The sequence below is a fragment of the Carlito syrichta genome, unplaced genomic scaffold (genome assembly GCF_000164805.1).
Source record: "Carlito syrichta isolate Samal-C Ts95f unplaced genomic scaffold, Tarsius_syrichta-2.0.1 Scaffold232137, whole genome shotgun sequence".
In the NCBI taxonomy this organism is placed as follows: Eukaryota; Metazoa; Chordata; class Mammalia; order Primates; family Tarsiidae; genus Carlito; species Carlito syrichta.
The window spans coordinates 62,267-83,449 of record NW_007176233.1 but is presented as its reverse complement, the minus strand read 5'-3'; the positions used below and the strand labels follow the sequence as shown (position 1 = coordinate 83,449).

The 21,183-nt window shown below is 48.4% G+C and overlaps 1 protein-coding gene and 1 pseudogene across 1 annotated transcript; both read left to right on the top strand.

The window, feature by feature from the left end:
• The first annotated feature begins 5,327 nt into the window (after positions 1-5,327).
• Positions 5,328-11,311, top strand: LOC110595045 (immunoglobulin lambda-like polypeptide 1). Its single transcript, XM_021709445.1, has 5 exons — positions 5,328-5,438; positions 5,521-5,648; positions 6,144-6,229; positions 8,719-8,787; positions 10,859-11,311. The coding sequence occupies exons 1-5, from the start codon at positions 5,328-5,330 to the stop codon at positions 11,176-11,178; spliced, it is 714 nt and encodes a 237-aa protein (XP_021565120.1). The 3' UTR covers positions 11,179-11,311.
• A 2,073-nt stretch (positions 11,312-13,384) lies between these two features.
• Positions 13,385-19,854, top strand: LOC110595044 (annotated as a pseudogene).
• Positions 19,855-21,183: the final 1,329 nt, after the last annotated feature.

Genomic DNA, 21,183 nt, shown 5'->3' with positions numbered 1-21,183 from the left:
ACAGGGTGCCTGAATGAAACGTCATTGTACACCTAACCCTTAACTGTACCCCACAAAACCATAATAAAAAATACTGATTAATGAAAGAAAAAAAAACATGGACGTTTGCCCATAAGTAAATTTTTCAGGTAGTTCCTGTGATCGCTGACATGACCAGAGGGGATCTCCATGGTTCTTGATTTCTCTGATCATGAGAGGTTCTCCCTCACGAGTCTTTTCCCTGGTTCAGGCCTGGAATGGGCCACTTACCCCTGGGCATTGGTGGGAGGTGGTCTTTTGATACCATGGTTGGCATGCTGGCTCATATCCCCAATTTGAATAAAGAAATGGAGGCCACCATACTATGTGACCCTGAAGACATGATGCCAAATTTAAATGAAGCACGGTGCTACCAAAGTCACCTTGTAAGATTAAGCTGGCATTTCCCAGGAGTCCAGTTAGGCCTCACTGGTCAGGCCCATCCAACAAGGACACCCCAGGAAAGGGGGGGGCTGTGAGCCCTGGTGTCAGAGCCAGGGTCATAAGAAGGTTCTCAGGACAAAGTCGTCCATGGTCAATGGACTTGCCCTTTAAGAAGGAGGACAACCTCTCTCACCCCATGGTCTGAGCAAGAGATCAGATATATCAGTTCTGCAGAGAAGATGCCATCTATCCATTTACATGGAAATTCATTCCTAGGTGACACAAATGCCCTCCAATAAACTCATTCCAATGCCTGGGTGATGTTTAGATGGAAAACCAAAGCCAGCACACTGACAACACTCAGAAGTTTAGATTTCCAGGATGAAATCCAGAGTCATACAATGTCACCCATTCATGACTGAGGATGGGTACTGTTGGGACTCACGGCTAAGTAGACATCTGCAAGTACAGGAGCCTGGGCTGCCATATTTTCTGCTGCATGTAGAGACTGGGGCATGGCCAAGGGAGTGCTTTTTGTATGAGCCTGTGTTGGCTGTTCAGTGGAAAGACCAAGCTCACCATCCTTGGTGAGTGTCATCTTTCTCCTCCTTCCCTGCTTTCTTTGGCTTTTAGTCAATTTTGTACTATTTCTTGTTTTCTCTCTCTCTTGTGTCAGCCTGTGATCAAGTGTTCTTCCTGACCTCAAACCCTAGGAAAAGAATCTCTCTCCACCTTGTTAAGACACCTACTTGCCTCAGCTGGTCACCACAGCTTTTCAGCTTTGACCCTAGAGGCTGGTATTGGAAAGGTGGAACTGCTGAGACTACTCCTCTGTCTCTCTGTCTCTTTGTATGTATGTATGTTCGTATGTATGTACGTATATATGTCTAGTTGACAGGGTGGGGGTCATTGGGTCTCCAGGATTTGCTCTGTCTGGTTCTCCCCATCTGGGCCCTTTCTGCTTGTTTCACTTTATGAATGGAAACTGAGGACCCAAATTATGGGAAGAGGGAGAAAGGGAATTGAAGGAGTGACTGCTTGGGAGAATTTATTTGGTCCTGACTGTCAGTGCCACAGCTGGGGAACCACAGGTCCGAGGTTCATGGCCATGTCCCCTGAGTTGAGGGACTTTGGAGCCAGGACAGAAACAAGGAAGGAGGTAGAAGGGCCTCCTCAGATTTCCATGGGCTGGACAGAGAAAGATCTGTGCTGCCTTGTACTCAGGAAACCCAGCCAGAATGGAGGAAGGATAGAAAGGCTCTTAACACAAGGGAGCCAGTACAGAAGTAATCTATGGATGTGGAATTCAGGATGGTAGGTTACTGAGTCTCTACATGATGTTCCCCATAAAGCAGGATGCCCTGAGTTTACTGATCCCAAGGCACTATCCCAAGATCAAATATATAAATGCCACCGATCAGTCCTTAGATTCTTAACATGAACTCCAACAACTAAAGATCAGGATAGGCAGATAGACTTACTCAGATGACCAAAGACCCTACCGCAAAGGCCCCAGCGAAAAAAGAATTCATTAAAAACAGAGCCTTTAGGTTAGACCAAGAGTGTGCACAGCAAACATGTTGGGTAAGAAAAGCCCCCAGAATGAATCTAACAGGAGACTCAGAGAACTCAGGGGAAGACACACAGCTCCAGATAGACCAGGTCAGCATGTCAGGAGGAGGCAGGAGCAAGAAGCTGAGGGACCACTGTCTGTGCAGGAGTCCAAATTCTAAATTGTCTCAAAATAGGTCATGGGGAGGCAGGCTATGGGGTTCTTAGAATTGACAGAGAGTGGTTTTAGGACCCCTGACCCACTGTCCAGGAGACTTTGAACCATATGAAGGATTTTGAACTGGCATAGAGGGCCAGAACCTCCTTACACACAGAGGCCAAAGGTCCCCATGTGGAAACCAAGACTCTGAACTCCTGTTCTTCCCTGACCCTCACAGGTGAGTCCAAGGCCATCGCCTCAGTCACTCTGTACCTGCCATCTTCTGAGGCGCTCCCAACAAACAAAGCCACAATGGCATGTCTCATGAGCAACTTCTACCCAAGCAAGGTGACAGTGACCTGGAAGGCAGACGGCTCATCCATCACCAGGGCATAGAGACCACCAAGCCCTCCAAACAGAGCAATAGCAGGTATGCGGCCAGCAGCTACCTGATCATGACCCCTGACCAATATAGCTCACTGTAGATTGAGTTGCGAAGTCTCACGTGAAGGATGCACAGTAGAGAAGACAGTGGTTCCTGCATAGTAATTTTAGGCCCTGGTCCTCCATCAACCCATGGAAGCCTAGATCTTGGGAGCCCAGGGGAAGGGTTTTCCCCCATGCCAGGTTGTCAGTATTCTCCCTTCACTGAAAAACTCTCAACAAATATCCTCACTGTCAATCAGAAATTCCAGTTTTTGCTCATTTTTGTTTATATACTTTCTGTTGTACACTTAACCACATTCAAAGGTGAGCTGTATATTTTGATATGGGGACAAAGTATCCAAGAAAAGCACCCTGATGTTTCTCTGAGGGATACTTTTACTGTCATTCGACAACCACTGAATGTTCCAGAACAAGGAAAAGACCATCAGAAGGATCCGCATGCCCATTTTTCCCCACCTTACCCGTGTGCTTCTTGCAGCACTGTGTACACGACCACCTCTGGATACTAGGGGACAAAAACCCCTTCCATTCCCCAGGCCCACAAGAAAATGGCTGAGCCTGCTTTCCTGCAATCTTGGGCCCTCACAGTTGGCATCATCTTTCATTCAGGATGTCCTTCCATGTCCTCCTCCAAGGCCATATACTTTCACACTTGTAAATCTCCCCCATCAAAACCTTGAGCATTGCCCTCACCATAGGGGTGCATCCTGTCTATGTTTCCCCATGGTTTCTGTCTTTTGCCTCCACAGGTGCTCTGACTAGCCCTACTGACAGGACCTGACACCTAGACCCTGGTCACTCACCCTTAAAACCACCTGGGATACTATTGATTCACATGTCAACATGTGGTCCATTGGTATTCAAGGACACTAGTGGACGGCTGTCAGCTCAGCTCTCAACTGACTTCACCACAAGGATACAATATCCCAGTGACAGCAGATTGTCACCAAACTGATGCATTCAAATTCAATTGGTAGGTTCTGGTTTTCTACCATGACCTTAGGTATCAGCTGTTTCCCCTGCTTAAGAGATCAGAGGGAGATCTGATTGGTAACACAGACACACAACATAGTCACACAAATCACCTGCACATGCATCCATGTTGTGCATCTCCCTGGGAAGATCAGGATGGGTCCAGAGGAAGCAAGTCAGTGAGACCCAGGTTGGGAAGCGAGCAAAGAGAATCTAAGCATCTGCAAACTATGAGTTTGGGCCTGGGATCAGTTCTGACATGGAATGGGGCAGGATTTTCTGTCTGGTCCAAGAGTGGAACAGGAGACAAGGGCAGCCTGGAAGAAGGGATTCTGGAAAAGGAGCAGCAGACAGATCCCAGAGGTCAGCAGAGGCACCTGCTGTGTGGGACACTGATGAATAGGGCAAGATGACAGGTGTGTATCACAGGTGTCAGCTCTGAAGTTCTTGAACCCAGACAAGGATGGACACCCAGGCCTTGTGTGTCCAAGCCCTGCTCTGAAATGCCCATCTAGGATTAGGTGCCATGAGTGACCCTAGGCTGTGGTGTACTCTGTCCTGGTGACACTTGTGAGCACAGGAGACTGTGGAGTACCTATGGACAAGGGCACCTGTGTGTAATGAAGGAGCTCCTGGGGACAGCAGAGAGCCAAGCACACACACTTTTGTTGGGTTCATGGAAGAAAATGTACTGATAGTGGGATGCAAGACTTCTCTGCTCATCATGAGAGGTTCTGTGTGGACCATTCCAGCTCTAATTCTGCATGCCCAGCCTACAGGGTGTCCACAGCCGTATAGTCTCTGGATGGGAACATGAGCAGTAACCATAGGCAGCATCTTAATGGCAGTCGAGTGTAGGATGGGATCACACACACCCAGATCTTGTATTAGGGTCTGCGTCTGTGGGGTCTATGCAATCCTCTCCATATTCCTATAATATCCATTCCAAGCCCATCCTCTCATGACCTCCAGTGTGGAGGATATGGGGGCATCCAAGACCCTCTCAAAATTCCCAGATCCTCAAAGCCTTTCCAGCCTCATCATTCCAGTATTGTAACTTTTCTCACACTCTGCTCCATGACAATCAGACATCTGCTGACCCAGGCCACGCAGTCCCCTCCCAGGAATGCAGGGAGCTGGCAAACAGAATTCACACACTTCTCTTAACCTCTTATCTGATGGCAGTGAATGGATTTTTAAGTCCTGAAGGTGGAGATGGTCAGGTTTGTAAGAGACGACCCCTTCACACACCCCACATTCTAACAGCCCATGTAAAAATGTGGCTGGATTCTGGGCCTCCTAAGCAGCTGCAGAGGACTGGGTGGGGTATCATGTCAGGAGGGTTTGAGTTCAGGTCTGAGTCATGGTGTTATGTGGCTGGCAGAGGCACTAGGATGACCGTTCTTGGAGAGTCTCACCATTCTTTCTTTTTGAATTCAGGGTGAAATTTGAGGAAAATGTTTTTCTCTTTTCTGTTCCACCTAGGGCAAGGGTCTGAATTTTTCTGGGGTCTGCAACCCTAATCCCTCGAACCTATCTAATATTTTCAGACACGTGGTCAGGGCAAGAAAAGAACATCCCAGTGACACCCTCTTGCTCCCTGCATAGGGAAGCCTCTCTCTCTCTCTCTCTCTCTCTCTCTCTCTCTCTCTCTCTCTCTGTCTGTCTCCCTTTGGGGTACAATCTCCTCTGGACAAAGGTATGTTATAAACATCCCCTCAGAGTCTCCAGGCACAATGAAATGAGCAGAACAGGGGGTTGTGGATGGTACATGAGAACCACAAACTTGTGAAGGATGCTGGAGACAGCTAAACCTCTTCGATTCAGTCCTCTGTGGCTCTCAGATATAGGGTGGCTTTATGCAGCATTAGGAGAGGCCTTTGACTGGAGAAATGGAGAGATGGAGGTGAAAATGAGAGGGGGACAGAGATGAACAAAGAATGTCAAGAAAAAGTAATCTCAGTAATTGGGTCCCTCCTTTTCCCCAGGATAGGCAGGTAGACTTTGATAGTGTGGGTCTCGGAACTCTCAGGCACAAAGGTAGGCATATCACATACCACCTAAATGGAGTGACCAAAAAGCAGATGCTGAGGGAAGGGACTCTTGACAAGCATAGGTGAGAGGGAACACTCCAGGTAGAAGGATGTCCTAACACAGGTAGATTCCCGTAATAAGAAGACAACGGGGAACCAGCTCAGGACCAGCCTCCAACTCAAAATATTTCATACATGGAAGCCCTCAATTTCATGAACTCCCCAAGAACAGGGGCCAGCATTATACCACTGCCGAGAAGGGCTCTCTGTGGATAGGTGGGGTGGAATTTGCTCTGGGGGTACTAGGGTACAAATAGGCAACATATTTACTCGCCGAAAAGGAGCATTTTCTGAAGACAAAACAGATAGACATCTTTCTGAACAGATCCAAAGGAGTGCTGCCAATGGATCTGATCAACATAGAATTTCCTTTAGGAAAGGTGGGTCCCAGGACTTAGACCAACCAGTATCAGAAAAGCAACGGTGGGTAATGAGTAGTTGGGAACCTGTAGGAGCTAAATCAAAAGGGACCTGAGTTTCCTCAGTCCTTGGGCCCTCTGGCTCTTCTACATGAGCAGAATATACCCACCCTCCTTTAACAAGTTTCCTGAACTTGGCTGTACCAAACTCAAGATTGAGGTCAGCAGGCCCATGTGGACAAGAGGCAACTAACCTCCTGCCCCTCCAAATCCTGGAGGTCAGCTCCTAGGTAGCTCCCTACTTCACTCTGTTCATGCCACATCTGAGGTGATTCAAATCAGCAAGGTCACACTGGTGTGTCTCATGAGAGACTTCTAGCAGGCAACATAGTTGTGACCTGTAAGGTTGACAGCACCCCAATCACTCATAGCGTGGAGGTTACCCAACCCTCAAAACGGCAGCAAAAAGTACAAGCCAGCAGCTACCTAACCATGACACCCAACCTGAATAAGTCGAGAAGTAGCCACAGCTGCCAGGTCACACACAATGGGAGCATCATTGAGAAGACAGTTGCCCCTGCACAGAGTTATTTGGCCCTGGCCTACCCCAACCAATGGAATCTTAGAACTTGGCAGCCCAGGGGAAGAGTCCCCCTCCATGCCAAGTCATCAACCCTTCTCTCTGTACCTAATAAGCCCTCAATAAATATCATCATTGTCAATCAGAAATTCTCGTCTTTGCCCATTTTGGCTTGCACATTTTCCATTCCACATGTAACCATTCTCAAAAGTGAAAGGAACCCTTTGATCTAGTGATAAAGCATCCAGGAAAAGCACCTTGATATTTCTCTGAGGGATACTTTCTGTTGTCCTACCCCCACTGAATGTTCCAGAGAATATTTCTAGGTAAAGACCGTCAGAGGTCCAGACTGCCCATTCTTTCCCACTTTACCCTGTGCTTCCTGAGACACTGTGCAAAAGTCCCCATGAGGATACAGGAGGACAAACATTCCTTTCATCCCAGTGGCCCCAGAATAATGTCTGTGCTTTCTTCTCAGTTTTCCTGAGTACTCAGAGTCGACATGATCCTTCTTTCAAGGTGTCCTTCCATCTCTCCCTCCAAGGTTATATACATTTCTACACTTATCTATCTCACCCCATCAAAATTCAGAGTTCCGCCCTTTCAAAAGGGACCCGCCCTGTACCTGTCTCCACATGACCCCTGACCTCTGCCCCACAAGCCCTCCCTGTGGACTCAATAACTGAAACTCACACCTGGACCCTGATCACTCACTCCATAAACCCCCCTGAAGCATATTGTTATGCACATCACTAAGTGGACTAGCTGTATTCAAGGACACTGTGGGACAGCAATCAGCTCTGTTCTTCACTAATTCCATCACAAGGACTTAATATCCCAGTGACCACAAGTTCTCCACAGGCTGATGAGTTCAAAGTCAGTGACAAGTTTCGCAGTTCTACCTTGGGTGTCAACTGACTCCTCCTCTTAAGAACGCAGTGGGTGTCTGACCTTTAACACACATACATACACAAATCGATTGTGCGCACAATCATGTTGGTCAGCAGTCTTCTAGGGTAGATCAGGAAAGGCTCAGGTGGAAGGCATTGCAGTGAGACTCATGTTGGAACACAAGCCAAGAGAATACAGGAATCCATAGTCCCTGAGCTTTGGACCTGTGGGGCTGGCCCTGACATGGAGGAGGGGCAGGATTATTTGTCCTGGCTGAGAGTGAGACAAGAGAGGAGGAGCCTTGAGGGAGGAATTCTGGAAAACAAGTAACAGGCAGATCTCAGATGTTAGTGGAGATACCTCCTGTGGGGGACACTGTTGTGAGGGCAGGGTGGCAGGTGTGTGTCACAGGTGTGAGATCTGCAGGTGATGAACACAGACCAGAAAGAACACCTAGGAATTTGTGTTCAAGAACTGCTCTGAACAATTCCATCCAGTGTACGTTACCATGTGTGTCCCCAGGCTATTAAGTACTCAGTCCTGGTGACACTTGTGGACATGAGTGCCAGTTTGTAACAGAAGGATCTTGAGGGGAAAGAGGGACTTCTTCTCTCATAGAGTCCTTGGAAGTATCTCTACTGGCAGTGGAACCCATGGCCCCTCCTACAACATGGAGAGCTCCATGTGGGTCATTTCAGCACTAATCCAGCACACCCATGCTCCAGGGATGCTGCTGTTTGTGGACTATGGAGGGGACCATGAGAGGTGATCATACACTGCATCTTCAGGACAGTGGAGGTTAGGATGGGGGTGCTCAAACTCAGATCGTGCAGTGGGGTCATTAGCCCTGGGTCAATGTAACTTTCCCCACACCCCGCGATTCATATTCCAAGCTCTTTCTGTCATCACTTCCACTGGATGATAAGGGGGGCATCCAGGACCCGCCCCATCCCCACAGTTCACAGCTCCTCAAACAGGTCCAAAGTTCATCATCACTGGGTTGTAACTTCTCTTACCTCTTCCTTTATGGTATTTGGACACCAACTGACCCAGGCCGTGCAACCCCATCCCAGGAATGCAGTAGGTTTGGAAAGGATTTAACACACCTCTCAAGCCTTATCATGATGGGGATAAATGGATTTCTAAACACTGGAGAAAGAGATGGGCTGGTGTGGGGAGATGACCCATTCAACTGCCCATGTTAAGAGGAGGCTGAACCCTGAGTCTCATAAGCAGCTGTTGAGGGACTGGGTGGGGTCTCAGGAGGGTTTGTGTACGGGGCTGAATCGCAGTGTGGTGTATTCGGCAGTGGCACACAGTTGACCGTCCTTGGTGAGTCTTCACTTTCTATTTTCACTGGGGTTTCAGGGTGAAATTTTGGGGAAATGCCTTTCTCCTTTCCTTTGGTTCCAGGGCAAGGGTCTGAATCTCTCAGGGTTCTGCAATTCTAACCCCTCCAGCCTGCTCACAAGAGAGCTCTCTCTCTCTCTCTCTCTCTCTCTCTCTCATTCTCTCTCTCAGACTTTCTCCTTTGGACTCTTGGGATGTTCTACACCCTCCCTCATAGTTTCTAGGACCTCAGGGACCAGTGGAACAGGGAACTGATGTGGGGGCACCAGGAATCTGAATTTGTGAATGATGCTGGGGACAGCTCAGCCTTCCTGGGTTCTTTCCTCTGTGGGTTCCAGCTATGGGGAGGCATTACACAATGTGAGGACAGGACATTGGAGACATGGAGAGATGGGGGAGAAGTGAGAGAGTGACAGAGATAGAGGAAGAATATCCCATGAGAAGGTGACCCCGGGGAGTTGGGTTCCTCCCTCCCAGGGCAGACTGGCTGCTTTTGACTGTGTGACTCTCAGGACTGTAAGGCACAAAGTTTGGTTTATCAGCACTTCAACAAAGAGTAGCAACCCCAAAGTAGATACTGAAGGTAGAATCTTCTGATAGGAAAGCTGACAGGGACTCTCTAAGTAAAAAAAAATGTCCTAGGACAGCTAGATCCCACAATTACTTCTGATAAGGAGACAGGCTGACCATCCTAGGTGAGTGTCCTGTTTGTTCTTTTCCCCTGCTTTCTCCAGGGTTTAGGTCAATTTTTTAGTTTTTGTTGTTTTTCTGTCTTCTGTCAGCCTGTGCTCAAGCATTCTCCCTGACCTCAAACCTTGGGGCAATAATGTCCCCCGACCTTGTTCAGGTACCTACTTGCCTCAGATGGTCAATACAGCACTTCACCTTTGACCCCAGAGACCAAGAGTTGACAGCGTTAACTACTCAGACTGCTGCTCTGACTCTGTCTCTTTGCTTGTATGTATGAATGTATGTATGTATGTATGTATGCCTGGGTAACAGGGGGTCATTGGGCCTCCAGGATTTGCTCTGTCTTGTACTCCCCATCCTGGTGCTATCTGCCTGGGTCACATTGTGAAGGGAAACAGAGGATCCATATTATGGGAAGAGGGAGCAAGTGAATTGAAGGAGTGAACACTTGGGAGACTTTATTGAACCATGAACTTTCAGTGCCACAGCTGTGAGCCACAGGTCAGAGGCTCATGGCCATGTCCCCTGGGCTGACGAACTGGATCCAGGGCAGAAACAAGGTAGGAGGTGGGAGGACTTTTCCAGGATTCCATGGGCTGCCACAGAGAAAGTCCTGAGTTGGCCTTGAATTCAGGAAACCCAGTCAGGAGGGAAGAAGAGGAAGGTTCTGGACACAAGGGAGTCAGCAGAGTAGTCATCTAAAGACACAGAATTCAGGAAGGTGGGTTACTGGGTCTCTGCAAGATGTACCCCAAGAAGCAGTATTCCCTGAGTTTACTGACCCAAAATATGATCCCAAGACCAAGGCATAAATGTCACCAATCAACCCATAGACATAGGGACTCTTAACATGAACTCCAACAACTAAAGACCATGACAGGCAGATAGACTCACTGGATGATCAAAGGCCCTACTGCAGAGGCTCCAGGGGAAAAAAATTGAGTAAAAACGTAGCCTTTAGGTTAGACCCAGATCATTTACAGCAGACATGTAGCACAAAGAAGCCTCCAGAGTGAATCTAACTAGAGACTCAGAGAGCTCAGGGGACAGACAGATATCTCCAGATAGACCAGATCAGAAAAAATTCAGGAGGAAGCAGGAGAAGGTAACTGAGGGCCCGCTGCTTAGCAGGAGGTCAAGTCTAGAGGGTTTAAAATAGGTCATGGGCAGGCTGGCTCCGGGATTCTTAGTAATGACAAAGAGTGTTTTTATGAAAACCTGACGAAGTGTCCAAGAGACACATTAGCCATATGTAGGGTCTTGAATTGGCATAGATGGCCAGAACACTTTTCACACACAGAGGCTATGGCTTCCCATGAGAAAATCAAGACAATGAAATCCTTTTCTTCCTTGACACTCACAGGTCAACCCAAGGCCTCCCCCTCAGTCACTCTGTTCACGCCATCCCCTGAGGAGCTCCAAACCAACAAAGCCACACTGGTGTGTCTCATCAATGACTTTTACCCAAGTGTATTGACAGTGAACTGGAAGGCAAACGGATCCCCCGTCACTCAGGGTGTGGAGACCACCATGCCCTCAAAACAGAGCAACAACAAGTATGCTGCCAGTAGCTATCTGAGCTTATCACCTGAAGAGTGGAGACGTCAGGGTTCATACACCTGCCAAGTCACGCATGAAGGAAGCACCACGGAGAAGACAGTGGTCCCTGCACAGTGTTCTTAGGTCCTGGACCTCCCCCATCCCAGGGAGTTTAGAGCTTGGGAGCCCAGGGGAAGATCTTCCTCCATGCCACGTTGTCCGCCTTACTCCCTGCACTCAATCACCCTCAATAAATATCCTCACTGTCAAGCAGAAACTCAAGTCTTTGCTCATTTTTGTTTATATACTTTCCATTCTACATTTAACCATATTCAAACAAGAACAGAATCCTTTGATCTGGGGACAAAGCAGTCATGAAAAGCACCCTGATGTTTCTCTGAAGGATACTTTTACTGTCTTTTGACAACCTCTGTATATTCCAGAGCAAAGCAAAAGCCATCAGAAGGACCCAGGCCTGTCCATTCTTTCCCACTCTCCCCTGTTCTTCCTGCAACACTGTGCAAAATCCACCTCTGGGCACTAGGGGTCAAACACTTCTTCCAGTCCCCTTGTTTCCAGGTGAATGACTGAGCTCCCATGCCTGTTATCCTGGGCCCTCACAATGTGCAATGTCTTTCATTTTGATGTCCTTCCTTCTCCTCCTCCAAAGTCATACACTTCCTCACTTGTAAATCACCCCCTATCAAAACTTGAGAACTGCCCTCACTATAGGGCACCACACTGCTTCTGTCTCCCCATGGTTTCTGCATTTTGTCCCCATAGGCCCTCCCTCTAGCCCTCACTCACAGGACCTCACACCTGGACCCTCGTCACTTACCCTACAATCCCTCTGGGAGTCTAATGTTTCTCATGACACTGGGTGGCACAGTTGTATTCAAGGACACTAGAGATGAGCAGTCTGCTCTGCTCTCCCCTGACTCCTCACAAGGACATGCAGTCCCAGTGACTGCAGGTTGTCAACAAACTGATGAGTTCCTAGTCAACTGGCAGGGTCTGGAGTTCTACCATGATCTCTAATGTCAGCTGACTCCTCCTCTTAAGAATTCAGTGGGATGTCTGATTGATAAGACACACAATTCACCTGCACATGCATCCATGTTGGGCATCTACCTGGGAAAATCATGAAAGGTACAGAGGAAGCAAGTCAGTGAGACCTAGGCTGAGACACCAGCAAAAAGAAGCCAAGCATCTGCAGTCTCTGAGCTTTGGGCCTGCATATGGCACTGACGAGGGGGAGGGACGTGATTTTCTGCCTGGACCAATAGTGAAACAGGAGACAAGGGGAGCCTTGAGGAGGGGATTTTTGAAAAGAAACAGCAAGCATATCACAGAGGTCAGCAGAGGCACATACTGTGTGGGATACTGTTGGGTATGGCAGGGTGGCAGGTATGTATCACAGGTGTCAGCTCTGCAGGTGTAAAACCCAGACAACAATAGACACCTAGGCCTTGTATGTCCAAGTCCTGCTCTGAGAATGTCCATCCAGAACTAGGTGTCATGAGTTACTCTGCGTTGTGTTGTACTCTGTCCCAGTGACACTTGTGAGCACAGGAGGTTGATTACCCATGGAAAAGGGCTCCTGGGTAACAGAGTATCTTGCAGGGAAAGGAGAGACCCAAACACACACACACACACACACATACACACACACACACACACACACACATTTGGAGGATTCACGGAGGAAAATGTACTAACAATGGGACCAAGGCCTCTCCTCCCACCAAGAGAAGTCCCATGTGTATCATTCCAGCTCCAATCCAGCATGCCCAGCCTGCAGGGGATGTGTTGCTCCATGGCTCTGGAGGGGAACGTGAGCAATAACCATAAACTTCATCTTTGGGTCACTCAAGCTTAGGATGGGATCACTCAATTCAGACCCTGTATTGGGGTCTGCATCAATGGGGTCAATGCATTCTTCCTCATACCCCCATAATTCCCAATCCACCCCCATCCTGTCATGACCTCCAGTTTAGAGGATATTGGGGCATCCAGGACCATCTTCACAGTTCCCCTTTCCTCAAAGCCTTCCCAGATTCATCACACCAGTGTTACAAACTCTCTCACCACATCCTCCGTGGCAATCAGACACCTGCTGACCCAGGCCACACAGTCCCCTCCCAGGAATGCAGAGAGCTATGAAATGGGTTCCACACACATTTCTCAACCTCTACAGTGATGGCAGTAAATGGATTTATAAGTCCTGAAGGAACGAAGGTCAGGTGTGAGAGATGACTCCTTCACACACCCCTGACTCCACTAGGCAATGTGAAAAAGAGGCTGGATGCTGGACCTCACAAGCAGCTGCAGAGGGACTGGGAGGGGTGTCATGTCAGAAGGATTTGTGGTTGGGGATGAATTATGGTGTTATGAGTCTGGCAGGGGCACCAGGGAAACATCCTCGGTGAGTTTTACCTTTCTTTATTTTTGGATTCAGGGTGAAACTTGGTGAAAATGTTTTTCTCTTTTCTGTTATAAGAAAAGGGTTTGAATTTCTCTGGGGTCTAAAACCCTCACCCTAACCTGTCTCATATTTTCAGACACTTGGTCAGGACAGGAGAAGAACACCCCAGTGGCTCCTTCCTGCTCCTGGCACAGTGAATTCCCCCCCATCTGGGGAACATTCTCCTCTGGACTCTGGGGCCTTCTACACCTTCCCTCAGAGTCTCCAGGCCCTGAGGAATCAGCAGAAGAGTGGCCAGTGGCTGGTGTACCAGAGCCATGAACATCAGAACTATGCTGGAGACAGCCAAGCCTCCCGGGTTCAGTACTTTGTGGGTCTCATCTATGGGGTAGCTTTCCATAGCATGAGGGGAGACCTTTGACTGGAATCATGGAGAGATGGAGGGGAAAATGGGAGGGTGACAGAGATGAAAGAAGAATGTCCTGTGAAAAGTGACCCTGGGAGCTTGGTCCCTCCTTCTCCCCAGGACAGGAAGGTAGCTTTTCATAGTGTGGGTCTTGGGACTCTCAGGTACAAAAGTAGACACATTCACATCCCAATAAAAGGAGGGACACAAAAGCAGATGCTGAAGCAAGGGACTCCTGACAGCCATAATGTGAGGGACTCTCCAGACAGAAGGATATCCTAGGACAGCTAGATTCCCGGTATAACTTATGAAAAAGAGACAACTGGGGAAAAGCACAGGCCCAACATCAAACACAAAATATTCAACATGAAAGCCCTCAAGTTCCTGGACTCCCCAGGATTATACCTAGCCCAGAAGGGGTCTCTGTGGGTAGGTAGGGTGGGATTTGCAGCGGTAGTACCATGGTACTGATAGGCAGCACATCCACTTCCCCAAAAGAAGGAAATTCTGATGACAGAACTGACAGACACCTTTCTGAACAAACAAAAGGAGTGCCCCTAAAGGAGATAATCAGACAGAGAAGTTTCCTGTGGACAGCTGGAATTCACAGCTTACACTTGCCAGTATCAGGATAGCAAAGGTGGGTATTAGAAGGTAGGAATCTATAGGAGAAGCTCCAGCCAAAAAAGAGCAGACTTTCCTCAATCTTTTGGACCTCAGGCATCTTCTGTCAGGAGGTGAGTATCCCACCCTCCTGTAGCAAGATTCCTAGCCAGGCCTGAGCCCAACTAAAGACTGAGGTCGGAAGGCCCAGGTGGATACCAGGCATCAAACCTGCTTCCCTTCCCCAACTGCACAGGTTATTCCAAAGACCGGCCCCTCATCCACTCTGTTCACTCTTCTGAGGAGATTCAAACCAACAAGACCACACTGGTGTGTCTCATGAGTGACTTCTATCAGTCACCGTGTCTGTGACCTGTAAGACACACAGCACCCCCAAAATTCAGAGCAGGGCGACCACCTAGTCCTCTGAACAAAGCAACAACAAGTACGTAGCCAGCAGCAACCAGACCATGACACCCGACGTGTACAAAGCTAGCAGCAGCTACCGCTGCCGTGTCACACACATTGGGAGCACTGTAGAGAAGAGAGTTGCCCCTGTACAGTTTTCTTTGCCCTCCCCCACCCAAGGAATCTTGGAGCTTGGCAGCCCAGGGAAAGTGTCTCCACCCATGCCAAGACATCAACCCTTCTCCCTGCACCCAATAAACCCTCAATAAATATATCCTCATTGTCAATCAGAAATTCCAGTCTTCGCACATTTTTGCTTACACATTCCATTCTACATTTAACACTCCTCAAAAGTGAAAGGAACCTCTTGATCTCGTGACAAAGCAGCCAGGGAAGTACCCTGGTGTTATCTGGAGGGATTATTTCTGTCATCCTACCCCCACTGACTATTCCAGTGAATTTTTCCCAGGAAATACCCTCAGAAGTAACCAAACCTGCCAATTCTTTCCCACTTCTCCCTGTAATTCCTGAAATACTGTGCACAAGACCTCCTCTGGCTACAGGGGTACAAACATGCCTTCCATTTCCGAACCCCACGATAATGTCTGAGTTTTCTTCTCAATTATCCTGAGACCTCACAGTGGACATGATCCTTCTTTCCAGGTGTCTTTCCATCTCTTCCTCCAAGGCGATATGCACTTCTCTGCTTGTAAATCTCACCCATCAAAATCTAGAGTTCTGTCCTTTCAATAGGGACTCACCCTGCTCCTTTCTCCCCATGACCCCTTTACCTCTGCCCCACAGGCCTTCTCAATGACTGAAACTCACACATGGAACCTGATCACTAATTTCACAAAACTTCCTCAAAGTCTATTTTTATACAAATCACTAATTGACTAGCTCTTTTCAAGGGCACTCAGGGGCATCGATCAGTTCTGCTCTTCACTGATTCCATCATAAGGATGTAATATCCCAGTGACAACAAGTTGTCAACAGGCTGATGAGTTTAAAGTCAGTGACAAGTTACACAGTTCCATACTATATCTTCAGGACAGTGGAGCTATGATCAGCTGAATTCTCTTCTAAGAATGCATTGGGGGATCTGATCTTTAACACACACCTACACACAAATCACCTGTGCACATGTCCATGTTTGTTGGCAATCTCCCTGGGAGGATCAGGAAAGGCTCAGCTGGAAGACACTGCAGTGGGACTCAGGTTGGCACACGAACAAAGAGAAGCCAGGGATCTGCAGTTCCTGAGTTTGTGCCTGTGGGACTCTCACAGACAAGGAGGAGGGGTATAATTTTTTGTCCTGGTCAAGAGTGAGACAGGAGACAGGAGGGAGGGATATAAGCAACAGGCAGATCTCAGAGTTTAGTGGAGGCACCTCCTGTGGGGAAAACTGTTACAAGGGCAGGGTTGCAGCTGTGTTTCACAGGTGTAAGCTCTACAGGTGATGTGCCCAGACAGGATGGAGACCTAGGCCCTGTGTGTTCAAGCATTGCTCTGAATATGCCCATCCAGTGTAGCATGCCATGTGTGTCCCCACGCTGTTGTGTACTCAGTCCGGGTGACACTTCAGAATACAGGAGGCTGTGTAGCACCCATGGACATGAGTGCCTGTGTGTACTCGATGGAGCTTGAGGGGACAGGAGAGACCTCTCCACTCAAAGAGATCCTGGAAGAAACTCTACTGGCAATGGAACCCATGATCCTTCCTGCAACATGAGGAGCTCTATGTCGGCCATTCAAGCACTAATCCAGCACTCCTATACTTTAGGGATGCTGCTGCTTTGTGGACTCTGGAGGGCAACATGAGGGGTGATCATACACTATATCTTCAGGAAAGTGGAGCTTAGAATGGGGGAGCTCAAACTCAGAACTTGCAGTTGGATCAGTATCCCTGGGACAGTGGAACTCTCCCCACAAGGGTCTGAATCTCTCTGGGGTCTTCAACCATAACCCCTCCAGCCTGCTCACAGGAGCTCTCTGTCTCTCTCTCTCTCCTCCTCCTCCTCCTCCTCCTCCTCTCTCTCTCTAAGACATTCTTTTTTGAGCCTTTGAACTCTTGGGATTTTCTACTCCCTCCATCAGACTATCTGGGCCCCCAGACCAGTAAACAGGGAGCTGTTGTTGGATTAATTCCTATTCCCTCGCAATTCCTATTCCAACCCCTTCCTGTCATGACTTCCAGGGGCTAATATGAGGGCATCCAGGACCCTCCCTACACTTCCCAGCTCCTCAAATAGGTCTCAAATTCATCATCCCTGTGTTGCAACTTCTCTTACCTCTTTCCCCATGGTACTTGGGCAACAGCTGATCCAAGCCATGCAGCCCCCTCTCAAGAATGCAGTGGGTATGGAAAGTATTATACACACCTCTCAACTCTTATCATGATGGTGATAAATGGATTTAGAAACCATGGAGAAAAAGATGGGCTGGTGTGAGGGAGGCAACCCATTCAACCTCCCTTGATTCCACCTGCCCCTGTGAAAAGGAGGCTGAACGCTGGGCCTTATGAGCAGCTGTGGGGGACTGGGAGGGTCTCAAGAGGTTTTGTGTGTGGAGCTGAATCATGGTGTGTTTTCTGTGGCCATAGTAACCAGTTGATGGTCCTTGATGAGTCTTCCCTTTCTATCTTCATTGGGAATTCAGGATGAAATTTTGGGGAAATGGTTTTCTTCTTTCATTCTAGGGCATTTTTCTGCATCTCTCTGGGGTCTTCAGCCATAACCCCTCCAGTCTGCTCACAGGATCTCTCTCTCTTCCCCCCAGATATTCTCCTTTAGACTCTTGGGATATTCTTCTCCCTCCATCAGAATATCCAGGCCCCCAAGGACCAGTAAACAGGGAGCTTGGGTTGGAAAATCAGGGTCATGAATGTGGGAAGGATGTTGGGGACAAGACACCCTTCCAGTATTCTTTCATCTGTTGGTTCCAGCTATGGGGAGGCTTTACACGGTGGGAGGAGAGGCCTTTGACTGTACACATGGAGAGGAGGTAGAAATGGGAGAGTGACAGAGATGCAAGGAGAATGTTCTGTGAGAAGGTGACCCCTTGGTGCTGTGATTTCCCTCCCCCAGGACAGGCCGGTTGCTTTTGGCAGTGTTGCTCTCAGGATTCTAAGGCACAAAGGCTGTCATATCTGCATCCCAATGAAGATGAGGGACCCCAAATGGGACGCTGAAGGAAGGGACACCTGATAGGCAAAGTGACAGGGCCTCTGTGGATAGAAAGATGTTCCAGGACAGCTAGATCTCAGGATTAGCTTCTTAAAAGGGGACAGGGTAACTATCTTAGGTGAGTGGCTTCTTTCTCCTCCTTCCCTGTCCTCTCCAGGGTTTGGTTCAATTTTCTACTATTTGTTGTTTTCTCTCCATCTTCTGTCAGACTGTGGTCAAGCATTCTCCCAGACCTCAAACCCTGGGACAGGAATCTCTCCCCACCCACTCAGATACCTACATTCCTCAGATGGTCACTACAACCCTTCACCTTTGACCCTAGAGGCCAGGAGTGGACAGGGTGAACAATTGAGACTACTCTTACCTTTGTTTGTATGTATGGATGGATGCATTGACTGGATGGATGGATGGATGGATGGATGGATGGATGGATGGATGAATGGATGGAAGGAAGGATGGATGTCTCGTTGTCAGGGAGCCTTGGGTCTCCAGGATTTGCTCTGTCTACTCCTGCTCATCTGGCACCAATCTGCCTGGTTTACATTATGAAGGAAAACAGAGGACCTATCTTATGGGAAATAGGAGAAAGGGAATTGAAGGAGTGACCACATAGGAAAATTATTGGACCCTGACAGAACAGGAAAAAGTAGGAATTGGTAGGGGCTCTCCAGGTTTCCATAGGCTGCCATAGAGAAATTCCTGAGTTGTCTTGTACTCAGGAAACCGAGACAAGAGGGAAGAAGGAGAGGAAGGATCTGAAAACAAGAGAGTCAGTAGAGAAGTCATCTAAAGATGTGGAATTCAAGAAGGTGGGTTACTGGGTCTCTGTAGAATGTACCCCAAGAAGCAGAATTCCTTGAGTTTACTGATCCCAAGGCATGAACCTGAGATCAAAGATATAAATGCCACCAATCAATCCGTAGACAGAGGGACTCTTAACATTAACTCCAACAACTAAAGACCAGGTCAAGCTGATAGACTTACTCAGATGATCAAAGGCACTACTGCAGAGACTCCAGGGACAAAAGAATTGGATCAAAACAGAACCCGTAGGTTACGCCCAGAACATGCACTACAGACATGTTGAGTAAAAAAAGTCACCAGACTGAATCTAACAGGAGACCCTGAGTTCTCAGGGGACAGACAGATAGCTCCAGATAGACCAGGTTAGGATGTTGGGAGTAGGCAGCAGGAGGTGGCTGGGGCCTGCTGTCTGTGCAGGAGGCCAAACCTAGAGGGTCTCAAAACCTCTTGGCCATGGGCAGGTAGGCTCCCAGGTTCTTAGAACTGACAGAGAACACCTGACCACCTGGGTCAGGAACACCTGACCCACTGTTCATGAGACACATTGACACATATGAAGGGTCTTGAAGTGGCATACATTGGCAGGCCCTGCCTCACATACAGAGGCCAAAGCTATCCATGGGAAAACAAAGACTGAACTTCTATTCTTCCCTAACCCCCACAGGTCAGTCCAAGACTGCCCTCTCAGTCACTCTCTTCCCACCATCCTCTGAGGAGCTCAAAACCAACAAAGCCACACTGGTGTGTCTTGTCAATGACTTCTACCCAGACACGATTACAGTGGCCTGGAAGACAGACGACTAGCTATCACTCAGGGCATTGAGACCACCAAGTCCTCCAAACAGGGCCACAACAAGTATGCAGCCAGCAGCTATCTGATTTGTTATCTGACAACATGACAGTGGAGACGTCATGATACATACAGCTGCCACGTCATGCATGAAGGAAGCACCGTGGAGAAGACAGTGGTCCCTGCACAGTGTTCTTAGACCCTGGTCCTCCACTGACCCATGGAAGCCTAGAGCTTGGGAGATCAGGGGAAGGGTCCTTGCCCAGGCCAGGTTGCCAACCTTTCTCCCTGCACACAAAAACCCTCAATAAATGTCCTCATTGTTAAGCAGAAATTCCAGTCTTTGTTCATTTTTGTTTATATACTTTCCATTCTACATTTAACCGTATTCAAAGGTGAACAGAATCCCTTGATGTGGGGACAAAGCAGCCATGATAAGCAACCCACTGTTTCTCTGCGGGATATTTTACTGCTATTCAACAACCACTGAATGTTCCAAACCAAGGGAAAGACCATCAGAAGGACCCAGGCCTGCCCATGGTTTCCCACCTCTCCCCTGTCATCGCTGCCCCACTGTGTATAAGTCCACTTCCGGGTACTAGGGGCAAACTCTCCTTCCATTCCACTGGTCCCTGGGAGAATGGCTGAACTCCCTTCCCTGTTATCTAGGACCCTAACAGTGGGCATCATCTTTCGTTCAAGATGTCCATCCACCTCCTCCTCAAAGGCTATACATTTTCAAACTTGTAAATCTCACCTAGAGACAGGTGACCAAGACAGTTGCCTATTACACAGAAACAAAAAGCTCACTGGAGAAACAGATGCTTTTATAGAAATTCCCATGGCAGTGGAATCCCATAGAGTAGAAACAAACCTAGGTTAATAACTGGGACTGTGGAAAGGGCCTCACTAGAAATCCACAGTCTACTGGACCACCTGGAATCAAATCCCAGATACTGAAACCCCTTCCACCAGGCAGTCCAGAGGAGTCCTTGTGGGAAGGCAGGGCAGGGACTGCATGGATGGGGCAGGAGGTGTGTGGGCAAGAAACTGCCTCCCTGTGAGAGAGAAGAGCCTGGACCAAAGTAGGCAAACATTTTCACAAACAAATGAGCACAGAAAAACTAATGGGAGATGTTCAGACAGACACACCAGGACAGACAGAAACTCGAGGGGATTTGGTGTCCCATAGTCAGTTTCACCCAAGTTTGGGGGTACAGTGGCGGGGATTGGTGAGTGATGAGCAATAATGATAAAGAAGCAGATCCAAGGACTCCTGTAACTTTTAAGAGTTGGGCACAAGGGAATCTTACACAGGAAAGTGAGTTTCCCAATGCTCCATTGACCTGACCTCAGTCTAGCAAGGGTCCAGCCAGAGGTACCTGTTCTGAACATTAGCCCTGTACCCATTTCAAGACTGACATCAGAAGCCCCATGATAGACATCATTCCTCTGACCTCCCGCCACCCCCCCCCCCATTCCCCACAGGTCAGCCCAAGGCTGCCTCCTAGTCACTCTGTCACAGCTC